General features: G+C 39.7%; 1 protein-coding gene across 1 annotated transcript; it reads left to right on the forward strand.

Moving 5' to 3' along the window:
* The first annotated feature begins 3,467 nt into the window (after window positions 1-3,467).
* On the forward strand, window positions 3,468-17,488 carry HORMAD1 (HORMA domain containing 1). Its single transcript, XM_009703375.1, has 13 exons — window positions 3,468-3,500; window positions 3,888-4,032; window positions 4,356-4,419; window positions 6,007-6,043; window positions 6,442-6,462; window positions 6,559-6,585; window positions 7,231-7,298; window positions 9,144-9,295; window positions 9,902-10,155; window positions 11,353-11,416; window positions 14,914-14,990; window positions 15,663-15,746; window positions 17,408-17,488. The coding sequence occupies exons 1-13, from the start codon at window positions 3,468-3,470 to the stop codon at window positions 17,486-17,488; spliced, it is 1,107 nt and encodes a 368-aa protein (XP_009701677.1).
* Window positions 17,489-18,642: the final 1,154 nt, after the last annotated feature.

The following is an 18,642-nucleotide window of genomic DNA, read 5'->3' on the forward strand; positions in this document are numbered from 1 at the left end:
CGTTATCGCATGAGCCTCTAAAACATCCCATGCAAGCACTAGAGCACAAGGACTCTAATGGAGTCCTCTTGAGACCCAAGTGTTCTGGCCTCCCATTGTCTTCCTGAGGCCCTCACCTTGGTCGTTGGCTGTTTATTTTTGTTTTGTTTATGATTTGTGTATGGAGGATATGGACCATCACACTGCTGCCAAACGTGTGGGGAAGGAAAGTAGCTACTGTCAGTGGTTTCATGTTTAGTCAAGTTTTGGTGATAGTGAAATATAGATGCCATCAGTGTACTTGCAGCTGCCATCACACCCACACAACACAATCTGGGATCAAGCGCTGCACTTGCATCAAATAGGGAGGCAAAACAAATACTGAAGGAAAATATCTTAATGTCCATGTCACCGAAAATCAGGAATGATACTCCTTAACACTGGGTGTGTTAAAGAGCAGGCATTACTTTATTTGGTGTCGGGTGCGTGGGGTTCTGTCCACCTAGCATGCATCCTAAGCCAGAACAAGATACATTTTATATACAATAAAATAATTCCATATTCATAGTACACTGCATATTCATTGTTATTCATATTCAGGGTTGGTTACAAGTTTCTCACTTCTAATGTAAATTAGTATGCATCCTCAGGCAGCACTAATGAAGCCTTTTTATCAACTGCGCATGCTCCCCAAGTGGGGTTTTGCCCTCTTTCAGTGGGGCCATTTGAGTTGGAGGTCACCATCTCCCACTACTACAATTACCTTTGCCCAGCTTTCAGCCATTTAACTACTGCTGTCTGTGGGTTATGTTATAAATAATAATGTAGTTTTGCTTAAGCCATTGCAGATAGGCGGTGAGAAAGAATGTAAGTTTCCAAGAACTCAAGTATTGGGACGGAGACAGGGAAATGTGTATTTGGGTATAGGGTCAAGCTGCTTTAGCTGATACCACTTAGCTTGGTTGTCACCTTCCTGCCCCTATATAGAAGAAGGAGAAGATTACCTGTCAACTTGCGGTTTTGTTATGTAGCTGGACCATAGAGCGCAGGCGCAGGAATAAGGCGGTCAAGAGTTCAACCGAGAGGAAGACTTTGAGCCTTTACCCCACGACCCTCAAAGAAGACCCCAGACAACAGTGCACAGACACAAGTGGGAGGGCATAGATGTAAGTAACTTCGAGGAAATCATTTGAATATGTATAAGACTTCTGAGAAATGGCATGAATATGAATGACTGTCCTAAATAAGTATGTAGAAGTGAGACCAACCGGTGTGCATGCAGGAGGATCACGGCAGTGATGTCCCGTGCACCCAGCACTGAAATAAAAACTTTGCTTCACAGACTTTGTTCTCTTTTAAAAACTACATAGTTGAATGTTTCTCGCAGTTATAACATTTTATCAACTTGACTCCTTTTATGACTAGGATAACGGTGTCCTCTTCATCATCTGTTCTGTTAATACTTACCAACCTTGGGATGTCAAACTAAAGACTGTGCCTATTTCTCAGTTAATTTAGTTAAATTGTTTAAGTGCTTAGTGTCATATAAACTGTTGCGACTGCAATCTGACTAAAACCTTTTCTTTACATTTAAGCATTAATGACATTGACAGAAGCCCTCCATGCTGGGTTAAAACTGTTTTACTGAACAACAGCTGCTGTGAATCACTTTATTATTTGGTTGGGCTAAAGAGCTAAGAGGGTGGCAATGCATTGCTTTGATCTGCATGTGCAGGTTAAATTGAAACCCAACTTTGCTCCTGTGTTAAATAATAATGTAGTTTTGCTTAAGTCATAGCAGACAGGCGGTTGGAAAGCAAGTAAGTTTCCAGGTACCCAAGTATGGGGACGGAGACAGGGTAATGTGTATTCGGGTATAGGGTTAAGTTGCTTTGGCTGACACCGCTTATCTTAGCCATGATCAGCCTCTACCTGGATGGCACCTGCCTGCCCTTGTATGGAAGAAAGAGAGGATTAACTGTCAACTTGGGTTTGCAATGTAGCTGAAACAACAGAGCACAGGCGCCAGAATAAGAAGTTCAACCGAGAGGAAGACTTTGAGCCTTCACCCCACGACCCCCAAAGAAGACCCCTAGAAAACAGTGCGCAGACGCGAGAGGGTATAGATGTAAATAACATCGGGGAAATCATTTAAATATGTATAAGACTTCTGAGAAATGGCATGAATATGAATGACTGTCCTAAATAAATTTGTGGAAGTTAGACTAACCGGTGTGCATGCAGCAGGATCACGGAGGTGATCTGTGGTGCACCCAGCGCTGAAATAAACCTTTGCTTCACAGACTTTGTCCTCTCTTAAAAACTACATAGGTGAATGTTTCTCACCCTCGGAATTCTCCTCCGTTTGCCGGGCGGGGGGGGCGGTAGTGTAGCGCTTTGCTCGGCGGCGCTGCGCCCGGCCCCTATCGGTGTGTGCCGGACGGCGAGCCCCGCCCCCCTGTTTGCACACGGCCCCTTGCCCTATAAAAGCGGAGGAAGCGGGCAGCACAGGTAGTGTCTGGGCGCGCTAATGCTTGAGGAGGAGATGTGCTGTGTGGAGCGCTAGTCCTGGGCGTGAGGGTTGTGTGTGGTTCCTCACCTCTTGCAGAGGGTTCCCCAATTGCTGTTCTTGCTTTCTGCCTCTGTTTGTGGGTGGCCTGTCTACATTAAGGCTGTGGGTTGTCTTGTCTAGGGGTGATAGTGCTGGGAAGGGCCTCCTCTGTTTCTGCATTTCTCACAGAGGTGCAGAGTACAGCTAGATACTGAGATCAGGCAGGTTTGTGGAGGCTTGGCTGAGGGGGGGGCCTCAGTTCCCTGAGTGGTCCAGGGCCACCTTCCTACTTGGGAAAGGCTTTTTCCATGTTCTTAGGCATGGATGTGTATCATTTTTACAGATGGTGGGGAAGGCTTGTCTTGCAGCCTCAGCCTCATGGTGCTAAGGATTAAATTAATGTAATGAAAACATGGCTCGATAAAAAGAATAGCTGGAGAGGGCTCTCTTTCTCCAATATTCCTTTAAATTACAGAGGGAAACAACCCAGGCCTGCAGGTGTTTTCCAAAGGTGATGGCTCAACTTTAGCTGGAGGTGACTTAAATGTGGAGAGCCTCTTAGGGTCCTTTGAAAATCTGTTAGGCTGGGGGCCAGTTAGCTCTTCAGAGCATTGCTTTCAAAGGCTCATGTTTCATACAAATAGGCACACAGTGTTTTACTTAGGCATACTGCAACCTCAGGGGAGGCCTGTGCTGATGTGAAAATTGGGAATCTAATAGTGGTTATTATTGGATGAACTGTCCTGGTCTGTTTCCTTAAAATTATGAGATTTATTTGACCTGATAACAGATTAATTGTGCAAGAAGTGTTTGTAGGTTCAGGTACTGACTTGTTAAAGCTGAATAGCTGCAGTTTGGGCTTGCATGCACTTCTGAATGGTGGTCATATGTGTGTTAATGCAGGTGTTTTATTAATGGACAGAAGTGTGTCTGCAAGATGGCAACCACTCAGAAACAAAGGAATTGTGTGGTATGATTTTCTTGTGTATTTCAGCACAGTATATTATTTGAATCAGAAATCGGTGAATTTTAGCTGAAATAGGGCACCCAGGTGCTCTATAATATTTCTTCACTTGAAAATTACAGGCTAATTCAATCTTTTAACTAGGAATAAAGATGCTTAATAGCAAAATAGTTTGAGTCTGAACTTTGTGGTCATGCACTTTGTAGAAATCCAACTATATACTAGAAACATAGTAACACCAAGTGTTAGAAATATGCTTAACTTTATAAATGACAACAGTCATACTTTTCAATTAAAGTAAAATGTTAAGTAGGCATCAGACCAGACTGGAGACTATATAGGGTTGTTGTTGTTGTGGACAGAGATTAATTATTTTCTTTCTCTAACTTTCAGAGTGCAGTCGTATTTCCTAACAAAATATCTAATGAACAGCAATCCCTGATGCTGGTGAAGAGACTCCTGGCAGTAGCAGTATCCTGCATTACATATCTGAGAGGAATCTTTCCTGAAAGTGCCTATGGAACAAGATACATGGATGGTAAGAGGCTGTTTTCATTATTATTTGCAAAATCTCTTGTCATAGAGTTGTTAAGAAGCTTCTGAGTGGTTTTTAAAGCCACTTGATCTCAATTAAAGATAATAGCCATTTTCAATGGCTGTAATGGAAACTTCACTAATACATTACTTTTGTTAGATAGTGCTGATGCTAACTCAGCAATTAAAACTATGGTAACTGTTGGTAATGATCATTTTAGTCTGCTTTTGATACATACTTTTAGAGAATGAACTTCCACTTTCTTAGCAATGTAGCTGCATTTTTGTCCTAAGTAAATATGCATGTATGTATTCTTTTTTCTTGAGATGTCTGTGTCAAAATCCTGAGGGAAGACAAGAACTGTCCTGGCTCTACTCAGCTGGTGAAATGGTATGTTGATTACAGTGCATATGTAACACTTCCATAGCATGTCAATTCTGAAAGATACCTTTCTGGTTGTTTGCAGATACAAAGAAAAAAGTTCACTTGCTGTGGGTGAACAACTGCCTGGGCAGTGCTTTTAATGCATGGTATTTACTATGTTGACTTTTTTTTTAAATAGAAAGTCAAAAAGTGTCTGTTTTGGTAGAGATCTAATTGACTTGTACAGTTGTGTTTCTAGAAAGGCTTGCAACTTGGTGCTTAGTAGAGCACAAATTTTGTTTATAGAGTGATTATACTTTATGTTTAGTTTCCATTGGCATATATGAATGTTCAAGGGGGCACATAAATGCAAATATCTAACCAGTAGTTCCTCTCTAGTTGAACAGGCGATGCAGTGTTACCATTTTGCATCTTGAATTTAAAGATCTTTCTCTCAGACTTAAGAAAGTGGTACTGTTGACCTTTATATTCAAAGGCAGAATTGTGTCTGCAAATGATAGTATTTCTGCTTGTACGTTCACACAGTTGAGTGTATGTCACTTGAGACTAGAAGTATTTATTTTCTTTCTGTTCACAATAACTGCAAGATTTTTTCATGGCGGCTCTCCTTTCTGTTTAGAAAATAGTGTATCAGGCCATTGCTTTATGTATATGTTCCTATTTTTTGTTATGCTATAAAGGCCATCTTTGTTCTTTTCACGTAGTTGTAGTACAAGGTAAGGCATCAGAAATGATGCTGCATTCAGTAGAGGGGGTTTGCAGCTTCTGTCAGCGTTGAGGTGTTCAGAGATGTAGGTCTGAGTTCTGATGTTAAAGGCAAAATAAGTCATCTGCTCTTCGACCATGTGCTGTCGCTAGGGTGGTGGGAAAGGTGTCCTTTACTGTAACCTGGAATTTCTTAATTGTGTGGTAAACTGAAGTGACGCTGAGTGCGTTTCACCTTGCCCTCATGCATCGATTATTAGCAAGGGCAGTGGTGTGGCAGCCCTGACAAGGAAAAGCTCCCTGGTTTTTGTGAGGGGTATGTGCTACCTTTTTTGAGTTTACAGGTGAGTAGCCTTTCTTAACTGAGCATCACGTACACACCAAAACCAATTTTTGCTTGTTGACTATATTCAAAAGAGATATTAGGGAAAAAAAACCCACTAGGATAAGTTTTGATTCAGTATTTTACTGTTGTTTGCATGTTATATAAAAAACAAATTGCAACATCTAAATAAGGGCAATAACAACTCCTTTGTGCTTCAGATGAGATTGTTCTGCTGAAGTACATACTTACAAACTGATTAATGAATACATGTGTTAGGTGTTTGAAAGTGGTGGGTGTACAATTGCATTATGTTTTTACTGATAAATTATTTACTTACAGATTGTATTTTTACTTATTTTGTGAAGAGGTTAGAATTTGGTGTTAAAAGATAGTCGTTGCTTGTATCACTACTAATGAGAACATAGAATAATGGAATAAGTATTATTTATTGCTCTAATAATAAGAAGGCTAAACAAGAATTTGGGGGGGGACTATTTTATTAAGTCAGAAGCAAAGCAAATGGAAATTAGTCGTAGATGGACAATATTATTTGATTTTTGCAGGATGTTAGGATGCTATGATGCCTTGCAGAAGAAATATGTAAGTCTTCCAGTATTATTTAGCTATTTTAAATGTATTGAAATGTTCATTTATGTAAGTCCATTAGCTGCCAGCATAGTTACAGGACTTTCTGGTTAGGGAATAGCTGTGCTTTAATATGTTAAAATAGTTAGCTATAATGTGGGATGCACAGACATTTCAGGATAATATTCTTTGTAAACAGAAACACATGAAGTCAGGGATACCTAAGAATTTTCTTCTGCAGGTTGAGTAAGTCCTTTCTTAAACAGATAAGGAGTTAAGTGTATAAAGAGATTTCTCTTCAAACAGGCCTTAGTTGTCTATATTGGTTTCCATAGCTAGAGAAATGAAACAACTAAATGGGTTATGGAATACATCTAATATTCTTTTTCTTTCTCTAATTATGTTTCTGACAGCTAAGAATGATTGTCCTAGCAGTAAGTATCTTTGAAAAGGTACACATTTTTTAAGGTAGATGCTTAGAGATATGTCTAGTTCTTACTCTATTTCGTCTCTTTACTTCAAAAATACAGGTCTATACCCATCCAGAAGATCCTCAGGTAAATCTGCTGGTAAATTTTACTGGATGAATAATGATAGTATGGATATAGTGAAATGTGTATACAAGCAATAGTACTTACCATTCACATTAATGCACATTAAAAAAACACTTTTAAAATATCAGATGTAGAATTGCCACATAGTGAATTGCCTTTGACTATCTAGTGTGAGGTTATTCTCAGGCCAATACAAGAAACTCAGTGTCATTGCAGAGTTAAATGCCCATAATGATGTATTGTCCTAACTCTGTATAACAAATTCATGGAACTTGTGTGAAAAACACAGTATGTTTTAACTACCCACTAGATGTCACCATGTCTGTTATGTGTGTGAAACATTTTCATAGTAATTAAAATTTGAATGAATATTTCGTTCTGAAAACTTAAGCTGATGTTTCAAAATTTTATCATAATAATTCCTAGAAAATAATATAGATCATCGTTTTTTATTTGACAATTATATACAATAATACTGCTAGTTGTTACAGCATTAGAAAGCTATATTCAGGGCATGTAAGTGCATCAGACAGGAGTTGGGCTATCATTTTCTTTAAATGAAAGATTAATAGATTACTAGACGGAAGCTGCAGCAGTAGTAGTTTGGTTGACAGCTGCTAGTTTAATAATTACTGGATTTGTTTGCAGACAATTACAGAATGTTACCACTTCAAATTCAAGTACACCCACAACGGGCCACTCTTGGATTTCAGCAGGTACTGTTACTGACTTTATTCTGCTCTGTGATTTTACAGTCTGTTTGCATATACCTGAATGTGAAAACTTCGGGTTTTATCTGTTTGGTTAATTCTGGATCTTAAGACTAATGGTATCAACAGATACTATTAGCTTAGACTTATTCTTAAAATACAGTGAATCATTTTGTCAGATTATGCTCATATTTTCAAATACCCACTCAAAAGGTGATTCTTAGAGTCCAGTACTCTCTGACAAGGTTCTTTAAGATATTCTGTGTGTGGAGGGTGAAATGTTTAATATCAGATTTACTTATCTGAGGATACTTGATGTTACATGGGATTTCTCATTTCACAGAGATGATACAAAATACACTGAAAAAGCAATACAAATGTAAGCTATGCTTAGCCAAGCATAACTATTGCAATACACAGTTCAGTCACAATACCAAAGTGATTCCCATTACTGGTCTCTGTAATACGCTCACTGTCATGATGCTGGGCATCCCCCATCATGGGGAAGGAATATGTGGGTTGAAGCCAGCTCCAGCCCATTGTTCTCTTCAGAATTCTTTTGTTAGTTTTTATACCCTTTGGGCTGAACCACATATTCACTCCTCCCCATACTGGTCTGGCTAACTCAAGGATACATTCACACGCTTTTAATGAACTCATGGAGAAACATTTACACCACGAGTTGATCCATTCATCTAATGTAGCTATTTATCCAAAATGAAGGCTGTGCTCAGGTCCTCCGTGTGTTGAGATAAAGTCAGCTTTCTTTGCAATAGCTGTGGTCAGTGATGCCCTATGTAATTCCTTGAGCTTGTTGGTCACATCACCCTTGCCCATCTCCACTAAGCCACCTTCCACTTAGGGCTTTATTGGTCAATCACAGCTGCAAGGAAATGCCTTAAGACAAGTAACTGAAATGTAGCAAGTCTGTACCTAACAAACTTCTCCCAGCTTTCCTCCTGCATAAAATCCTTTTTTTTAAAAAAAGACTGCAGTGCTGCAGATCTAGATCCCTTGGGCTGAGTTTAGTTGCTTACCTGTGAAAGAGGTTATAAGTCACTTAAACAGTGGTGGAATGGGATGTGACTCTTGACCACACTGGGTTGCCTTAGTGTATTAGCATAAATTCATGCCAGACTAATTTGAAAATACAAGGCATGAACCTACTTCCCTGATACCCTGCAGGGAAGGAGATAACCATCTGCAGAGGGGAGAGATGTTTGAAACTCTTGCAATTAAGATTATGCTTCCAAAAGACAGGGTTACCCAATGAAATAACTCACAGTTGCTTGACTTGTGCTGGCTGTTTGGGTCTTCAGGTGTCTCTCTAAGCTGTGTGGCTGTGAGGAGCAGTGGAGTAGAGGGAGAGCATTTTTAGTGGCAGTAAGGTAGGGTTTGGGTCAGCTGCTGGTAGAACAGGACCATGAAAATGTCAGAGCTGGATGCCAAGAGTCACTTAGGCACGCATTCTCTTATCAGTTGTTTTATTTAAGGGAAAGCAAGTATGTAAGACTCTGCAGAACTGGGGCATTCAAAAGTATCTATTTTTTTTCTTTCAGATTGGGTGTTTTTTAAGCATTGTGTGATGTAAAATACAGTAGTTGGTCACAGCTGCTGTACCATAATGCTTTCCTGATGTACCTGGGCTCAGGATTTGATCTTCCAAGGAGCAGAGAAACATGCAGGTCACTTAGTACTAGGAATTGCAGTGCTTGCAATCTCAGACCTTAGGCAATAAATGTGCTGTCTGCTTCTGACATTCATAGTCTGTTAAGCAGTCAGGTATCTTAATACTAGCAACAGCTTGCTCTGTATATAAAAAAAAATCTGAATACTTTGTCCTTTTTTTAGTAAGAATACAAGGAATGATTCCACAATCACCTGTGCAGACACCAAGAAAGCAAGTATCCTCCTCATTCGCAAGATTTATGTTCTCATGCAAAACCTGAGTCCATTACCAAATGATGTTTGCCTGACTATGAAGCTGTTTTATTATGATGAAGGTAGTATTTCCATATTACCTTGATTTATCAGGTGTTTAGACATTGGGAAACAATTCAAAGAAACATTTTAACATATAATCTTTATGGTTGCTGGGACTTGTTAAATGATGTTGTTTTGCATGTGTCTGTTTCTCACTACGATTTCTCAAATCCAAGGGGACTGGCTTTGAGCTCACTGTAGAAACACAATCTTGTCACTGACTCCATTGGAGCAAAGATTTCAGTGTTTTAAAAACAAATTGAGTTTTCCTGAGTATGTTAGGATGTAACATGTTTGCCAAACTAGTTCTAGTGTGGATGACTATTTAAATGTCTAGCTCTGTTTTCAGAATGTATTATTTCTTTATAATGAAAAAGCAGAGCTTCTAGCTCATCTGTTTGCATGGATAAAGTGTTTCAAATAGCTTTAATTGGATCTTGCCTGTTGTGTGTGGGGGGGAAACTTCATTTAGTACAAGTTGAATATTGATTATTCCTCTCCACACAATTTTTTTGGAGTAGCCCTTCGTATTTAAAGGGAGAAAGAGTCTTTTCACTGCAAAAGTTAAAAGTAATTTTACAAGACCATGTTTCATTCTAACACATTCAATTAATTCTTTTCTGCAGTTACACCATCTGATTACCAGCCTCCTGGCTTTAAGGAGGGTGAATGTGAGGGGATGATATTTGAAGGGGAGCCTATGTATCTAAATGTGGGTGAAGTGCCAACGCCTTTTCATATGCTGAAAGTTAAAGTTACAACTGAAAAACAACGAATGGAAAATGTTGATAAAAGCATCCTAAAGCATGGAGAAGCTAATGTGCCTCTTCAGGTGCTCAAAGTGGACAGGGATGATCCAGAAGAAAACAGGGACATAAATGTAAGAGCGCAAATGTTTTTTGTAGCTGGTTGAAATTTTTTGTGATTTATAATCTAGAAATGGGCCATTAATTGTTTCACTGCATGTCTTACTATAATGTTAATAAACTCTGTTTCCAGATATATTTAAGCGAGGCAACATGTCATCAATACACTTTGCTTTAATTTTACTGCTCCAGTTAGCAATCTGTTGTTGTTAAAGCAGTATTGAACAAGTCATCAATACATCATACACTGAACATCAGCATAATGCCTGTCAGCAGCAGCATTGTTGGTAGTCATGTCTGACTGGAGAAGAGCAGCAGGGTGAGAAGCAGAGAGGCAGTTTTGTGCTGTGGGTACAGGTGCCATTTGTTAGCTTCACGCACAGGACACAGGTGAAACCCCTGGAGCTGTGCTGTACCAGTCCTGAGCAAACTGCTGCAGCCAGACAGTATTGACTAGCAATAAATTTGCTCTGGGATTCTCTGGTACAGCAGTATACATACAGCTAGTGATGCCACAGTTAAAGTTAAACTTGATTCTGTATTGGGATTCCTTTGCTGGGGAAATATGCCTAGAAAAAAGCACAAAGCAAAGCTTGCTGAAGGCATGAGTTGCATGACAGAGTTGTGCATCCTGCTGATGGTGCTAGAATGCCCGAGATGGCTCTTGGGTCTGTGCTTGTGCAGACTTCAGCAATTGCAGGCATGTATTTCTGGGGTCAGTTAAGGCAGGCAGTAAATACCTTTAGTTATGTTAGACTGTGCAAATATGTGTGCTGATCTATACTGTCCATAGGTTGGAAGGAGGTGGGGCTTCAGGGCTTTTGGCCCCTCTCCCTCAATTAGGACTGCTAGGGAGGCCTGTAGATGATGAGATGGAAATAAACTGTTTGGCCCTCTAGAACTGTGCATTCCTCTGAATTGCTGTTTCACAAGCAGTAAGAAAGTGGTAATTGATGCACTGATAGTATTCCTTCAGTATCTATTGTTACAATTTCAGTATTTCTTACAGAGGTTTTTCTTGGTAGTTGACTTAAATGTGTGCTTGCATTAATTAAGTAATGCTGAGCTAGTCTGTATGTTCCATGTCAGATTCAGTTATTTCAATGCAGTTTGTTCCACTGAGAATCCATTAGCTCTGGCTCTAAGCATCTGAATACAAGCCCTCTTCCTTGTTATTCTGCAGTAAGTGATAGACGTTTTTCTTAATCTAGGAAGATCCTGTCTTGGATAATAAAGTGGAAGATAAGAATAGTGTAAATATTTCAGAAGCTCAAGGTAACATTTATGTATATTTTTCAAGCCTTTAGGTTGTGCCTCTTTCTTGATGTTACTAAAATGAAAACTCAATTTTCTGACGTAGACCACTATATTCAAATTTACATTCTGTTTTCTTTGCGTATATTACTATGCCTTTATTTTCTGTCATGACTTTGTTCTGTGAAGCACTTAGCAAATGCATGTTTTCATGTTTCTGTTCTAAAATTCTTGTCTTCTGTTCCATTTTATCAGATGTTAAATTTAATGGGTGATATTTAGAAGTAAATATTGTTTGATTGTTCTATTGTTGTTACTATGCTTTTAGTAATATATTTAATTTCCACATAAAGCTTGCCGAAGTATCGTACTCTTGAGTTCATTATTACAGACTTGGGAAGAACTCTCTGTGCAAAAAAATGGTCCAGGCCTGTTTTTTCTTTAAATCACAGCTGTTTGGCCTGTATCCTCACAGCTTCAGCCACTAGATAAGTTTAGCAGAAATAGCACTTTTAGCCATCTTTTTTCCTTAAGCTCTGACTACAGTAGGATCACGGTCTGATTCTGCAATCCATACCAGCTTCAGTCTGTGTGATTTTGGAGGAATCAAGACCATCAGGGACTGTATACACGGAAAGTGTTTTTACATTGTGGTAGACTGAATGATCCCTGTGTAAAAATACCTATCTGTATGATGCATGTTCTTCTTGCAAAGGAAGTTGTTCCTTACTGTGGTTTGCTATTCCAGATACAATCATAACTTCATCTAAAAATACGTTTTGTTTTATGAAGGATTGTATGATTCTATATGTGCTGGTGGCTATCTGAGTGCCTTTTCTAGCTGCTTGCTTTCACAAGTTACTCTGGACCTGTGTGCCCTTTTCTCTCACTGTGTACATGGAGCATTTTGATAATTGATAGTTTTAATAGGTTCAAGTTCTAGCCAAGCATTTTCATTAGTAGGAATCTTGGCAAACTAAGTTTCCTCATATAAAATCCTAACACCATAAAATCTGTCAATATAAAACTACACAAACAATATGAGTAACAATAAAAAGCCTATAAGGCAGCACTTCTCAAGAAGGTACCAAAAGCATTTACTTCGGTTTTACTTAAAGTTTCATCTAACAATCTCAAGCAGTTGAACTGAGAGTTCTGCAGAGAGTATAAATGCAGTCATGTTTTGGAAGCACTCTGAGGACTCAACACTGCAAGGCAAAGTTGCCTTCTCTCTGGTTATCAAATAAACAATTATGCCCTGTCTGCTATGCAGGACATTAGGAAGCACTTGCTTATCCTTTCTGATGAAAAACCGCAGCACCTGTCTTGTTGGATTTTTTTTTTAGCCTTTATAAATAGATATTACTGTGCTGTTTCCTTACAATCATATAAATGTCCTCCACTGTAAGCTCTGAATGCAGAAGTGCCAACAAAATAACCATGCTGGCTACACCAGCCTGATGGTAGCTGCTACCAGAAACATGCTCTGGTAGCACTCCACTGGTTTTTGTTGGTGGTTGTTTTTTTAATTAGTGCTGCCAAGATGTGGACCCAGATTGTTGCCAATTCAAAACATGAGATGGCAAACTCTCAGGGTTCTCTGTGAGCAGAAGCTTCACTTTAAGATTTTGGAGAAACTAGGAGGAAAAGTAGAAGATGATTTATCTTCAGATGCCCCAAGATAGCCTAGGGGCCCAAAGACTGAACTTTGCTACCAAACGATCTGAAGAATGAATTGTGCCTTGTTGTTCTGCTTATCTTGGAGAGGCTGTATAGGAAGCATCCAGACAATACTGGTGCCCATTTGCTGTACATAAAGCATTTCAAACATAGCAAATATCAGAAGAGGAAATAAGTGCCATTTTTGGAAGAAGATTAAGTAGAGATGATATAGACAGGTATGATCAGAAATGCTCTGATATGCTGATGTAAAACAGGATAGCTAAAGGAACACAGTTCTCAAGACTGTGAAATAGAAAACAAAGCTTTTATGATGAAAATCAGGGGCAGGGGGGGTGACACAGGACAGGACCCTTATTTGGATGAGAAGCCTATGTAAAATGCTTTTTTTTTTTCCTCTGTAGCAGAGGTGGAGGCTTCTGTGGAGATAATGAATACACAGCACTCCTAGAAGAAATGTCTGTTAGTGCTGCTCCTTGCTCTGTTCTCTCGCTTCTTAATGCATTTCCCTAAAGTTGCATCTACTTTGAAATGTAACTCTGGTTCTGCAGAGTTTCTGGATCGGAAACACCAATTTTCCATAAAAACTTCCAGACATGTTGCTTTCAACACAACTGTAAAAGTGGCTGCTCTGTCAGAGCTGAGGCTTTTGGTCCTCCCAACCTGAACAAGACTAGCAGCTCGTTGGGGCTAGCATGGTGTCTGAGTGCTTCCGGAGGCAGTTGGACAAAGCAAGTTGAGCCTGGATTTTATTTTTTTTTTTTAAAATGACTTGGAGTGTCCCATCATTCAAGCCCAACACTGAACAGGCTGTGCTATGTATTTCAATAGTGGCATTAATGTGTTTTTTAGAAATAAAATGTGCAACTTAGCAAAAACAGCTAACATTTCCATGCTGTTCAGAAATAATCATGGAAATGTGTAGGAAATGGTACATGTAGATCAGCATTTTTATCTTGACAATGCTCGTAGGCTGCAGAACTGGAATAACCACATAAAGGTGTATCTTGTGCTCTTAGAAATCCATAGATATTCCAAAACCGTGCAAAAATGCAGCTAATTGCTTGTCTTAGGGAGTTGTTATAATGTTTTATTTACAAGAACTACAAGACACAGGAAAATGCGTTTGTCACCCTGAAATTCTTCTGTCATTTCCACAGCTGATCAGTCATCTTTAACCAGTTCATGCTTATATCTGTATCCTAGGAAAAAAACACAGCATGGGTTAGAAACAACAACAACAAAATCTCCAGAACTGACTGTTCATTCTTTGTGGCCTGTTCATGCAGCTGCAGGCAGTGATAAGGGGAACTGTTGCTGCAGGATCTGCAGCCAAAGTTGCTTGGTTGTGTGTGGTTGGGTTACAAAATGGGAGCCATCTGCTGGCAGTGGGTTGAGAATATGCAGAAGCTGTGCTGGAATGGCCTCACAGGGCTGTTTGCCCATTCTGCAGTGCAAAAGGGGCTCCTGAGGCTTTTTACTTGGAAGCAAATCTGAACATAGATGAGCCTTTAGCAGTACAGCATATAAACAAGTTTGGGGATCAAGCCCACTCTTCCAAAGATTCTGTGTATAAATAAATCTGTACTACTTAGCATAAGCATCTCTTGTGTGCCTGTGATAGGAAGTTGTGATAGGAAATTGCTGAATTAAAGATGTAAGAGCATGTAATGCTTGGTGAAGTTAATGACTTGCTTGCACATAGAGAATTAGAGCCCTTCTGAAGCACCTGTTCCCTGCATTTATAAAGTGCACGTGCTCCTTGTGGCAAAACACCAGTGTTAAGAGGCTGCTAGTGTGTTGTCAGCAGTGTGCTTTATTATTTAACTCTTTTGTAGAACCAAATTTAACTTGTGAAGAAGATGAAGTTATGAAGACTGGAGGGAACCAGAACCCGTGTGTTTCTAATCCTCAGGTATGAAAACTGCACTCTGTCGTCTTAAACTTTTATTAGAGCTTTTGTGACGTGTCTTTCCTACTTTGAGGGATCGATAGGTAATATGCTAAAGGTTTATTTACCACAGTCAGAATTTCAGCAATAAAATGCCTTTACATTTTATTTTCAGACGTTCTACAAAATCGGTTAATATTCTGAAGCAATCAAAAGCAATAACAAGAAACTGTGCCTTGGTGATAGAAACAGATGGTCTGACTGTTATTAAGAGAAATGGGAAATGTAATTTTTGTGTTTATGAACTGCCTTAACTAAACACTCTGCCTAATAGAAATTTCTCCGCTTAAAACTCAGGCTATATTCCCTGCATATAGCAAAATGGTATAATTTAAATGTGGAGGACTACTTTGAACAGGTCCTTTACGATTTCTTAAAACAGAATAGCCCTAAGTAACTGTGAGTTACTGTATTAAAAAAAATGATGCTTTGATCTGTCAGAGCTCTGACACATTCAGCTGTAAATAATGCTATTGACTTCAATGGGTATACTTCTGTATTTAAATTTCAGCTCAGGCACTGTGGTGAGCAGCGCCAGAGTTCTTTGCATGCTACAGCATTGAAACCTGCTGTAGCCTCTAATGTTGTTTTTTTTTTACTGCTGTCACAAAGCAACGTCTATTTTTCTGATTTTAGGTCGATCATTTGGCAAGTAAGACATCTGAACTTAATGTGTCAGAGAGCAGGACAAGAAGTGGAAAGATATTTCAAACCAGCACTGTTAGTATAATTTTTTTCTCTAGTTCTGTTCTATTTCTGTTCTTCTTTAAGCCTTTTTCTGTTCCAAACAGTGAATAAAACTCTTAAGCTTTAATACATTTCATATGGACGGAATGAAATTCTGATCGCTTCTAGAATTCCCATTAAATTCAACACATTTGGATTCTTAGTGTCAAGAGAAATTCTGTTCCAAAGAATTAAAATCTGAGTCTTGATGCCATTAACACAGCTTGAGAAAGATTCATTAGGATTGATTTATATCTTCTTGAGAATGCATTTAGCCAGATTCGATGCTGGTTTAATCCATTATTGATAGGAGTGTGTGCCAGCAGAGATCCCCATCCCAGTGCTTGCTAGTGATTTTACTTGGAAAACATGAGACCGAAATTCTAACCTCAGCTCTGACTCATTCATACCAAGAAAAATCCATTATTTCTTTGCTTAATCACATTGGAGCAGATAAGTCTTGTAGTCAGTGCTACTCATGGGGAGCCAAATTCCTCCAGCCTTGCACATGTAGAGCAGAAATTGTCTTCAGGGTGGAATTTGGCTTCTGGGGGTGGCATTGGGGGCCCCCATCTGTCTTGCTGCTGCCTTTACCAGCTGAGCTTGGTAGCTTCAGCTTTGTGAGGCTCTGGGGGGGGCCTTAACAAGACCTCAACATCTCTCTTACTTGTCAATGTTCAGGGTTACTGGTGGGTTCTTCTCAGAAAGAGCTGTGGGGTAAATACGACCATTCTAGTAAGTAAGTAACTGCTATTCATGTACAGTCAAGAGGGGAAGCTATGTGTCAGGGCCAAGGACAATTGTACCCTTCCTGTCCCTGCTCAGGGAAGCTCTTCATTAATTTTTAGTGCAGTAGTGTAAGGATTCATAATGTGCAGCTCAACCGTTGCCAGTAGTTTTCTCTTAAACTAATAATTGCCTTATGTCTGTAAAGGCTGATGGAAATCAAGCTTGGGAGCATGCAAAATTCATTCCTCAGCAGAATGGTCTAAAGAAATCCAGAAGAGAAATTGGTCTGTGTCTTAAAAATATCTGTGTATGAAAGTTGCATGCAAAAAGGGCTATCGGAGTTTGCAACAAATTCACGGAGCGGAGATGTTAAATTCAGAATATAGAACTAGCAGATTTAGTCTTTTTGTGAAGTACTGCTTCACAGTGGTGAAGTGTGGTGCTGAGCACCCTCTCCCATTGGTATGGGGTGCTCTGCTGTTGTGCAAAGCCCTCATGGTGCCACCTGACTCTGCAGTGCCTGCAGTTGAGGCCACTGTGTTGGCTCCCAGCTGCTCCTGGAATTGGAGTTCAGGTGTGTTCCCTCTGTGGAGGGAGAACAGCCTTCATTCTCTTCAAGCTGTGACACTCAGGAGGTCCTGCTGTTACAGCATAAATACATCCCAGCTCTCCTTCAATAATTTGAAGAGAGGATCAGTTCTGCCAGGAAATAGTATCCAGATGTTACTCCAGGCTTAACACCTCTGGGCAGGGAGCAGGTAATAGCAAGGTCAAGCCAGATCCTTGATACACAGGCTCTTGATGCATCACACAGCTGCCTTGTGCAGAGTGGGCTTTTCCCATGTTAAACTTGCTAATGCCATGGACCAGGCCACAATCTGTGCTGTGTGGCAACCTGTAATGCAATATTTATTTTCCCTTGGCAGGTTCATCAGTTTGAACTCTCATCTAGTCAAGATGTGCTGCCAAAAAGGAGAAAGATCAGTGAACCAAAGGAGCAGTTTTAGATACCTATCTCCCTGCTGTTTGTTTACAGAGTTCTTCTCCACACCACTTCCATTTTGTTGTTTAATGTGAATGTTTATATTTAAATATATTTTAGGGATCTTTTCTGTTCTCTTTGTAGTCAAAATGAACAGTATTTTAAGAAAAGAAAATGTGTCAAGAAGCCCACCTGAAAAAATCGGAACTTATTTTTTATAGGAGGTCCTACCCCATCAGGAAAGACAGAAGGTAGCTGACTACTGATATAACTGAGAATTTCTGTAACAAGGTGATTTGACTCCCTGCTTATGACATGTTTAAATCCTGATGGTGATTATGTGATGTTGATCACCCACAACACGAGGTTTCACCGGTAACTTTGGGCTGCATTTCAAAGCTGAGGAACTCCTTGTCCAGAACCTGCCTTATGGGGCACAAAACCCCTCAAGTCTTGGGTTAATTTCCAGAGTTTATGGAGCAGGTTCAGGAGGGCTGTGTTGTCAGTTATAGCAATATTACATTTTTTTGCTTTAGTACCAGGACAGTTAGGGGGGCTTGGTTCTTTGCATTTCTTCCAGACTCAAGTGAAAAACAGGCATTCTTCATACCTTCAATTACATGTTTCATGCCAAAATGCAAGAATTTCTGTACAGCTGTGATGAGATGTATGTAATTACAAATGAAGTATTAATCTGTGGCAGGCATCTATTATAATGTTGTGAGGTTATTTGAAGAAACTTATATATACTTATTAGTTGCAGAAGTTGGACATGGTGCAATTTCTTTTTCTAATAACAAAATGTTAATTCTTTCTATGCTGTGAATGAGTTGGAGTGAAGCTGTTTCTGCATGGCGAAGAGCTGCCACCGTTGTTAGGTCAGGATAGCTGAACATCTCTTGACATCTTTGACTTTTAAATTAGGAACGTCTTTTTATCATTCACCATTTAAAAACAATGCTAACATTTGGTGGCTGTGTATTTCTTTACCGCGTGGATTAGCGTACCTTTGGGGGCTTTAATGAAATGCGGGTAATAACCTGGGAGCTTTAGCTCGGTATGCTGTGGCTGCTCGGTCTTGTTCCAGCTCTCCGTTCGCTGGGCTGACCCGCCGTGGGAGGGGGGCAGGCAGCAGGGCAGAGGAAGGCGAGAGCAAATTTGGCCAAAAAAAAAAAAAAA

This window comes from Cariama cristata, unplaced genomic scaffold (genome assembly GCF_000690535.1).
Source record: "Cariama cristata isolate BGI_N322 unplaced genomic scaffold, ASM69053v1 scaffold10327, whole genome shotgun sequence".
NCBI lineage: Eukaryota > Metazoa > Chordata > Aves > Cariamiformes > Cariamidae > Cariama > Cariama cristata.

Excerpts from the sequence above, each read along its gene's own strand:
- HORMAD1 (XM_009703375.1), top strand. The coding sequence starts at position 3,468 with ATGGCAACCACTCAGAAACAAAGGAATTGTGTG. Across the intron at positions 6,044-6,441 it reads ATGCCTTGCAGAAGAAATAT|CTAAGAATGATTGTCCTAGC; the intron begins GTAAGTCTTCCA and ends TGTTTCTGACAG. Across the intron at positions 11,417-14,913 it reads AAATATTTCAGAAGCTCAAG|AACCAAATTTAACTTGTGAA; the intron begins GTAACATTTATG and ends ACTCTTTTGTAG.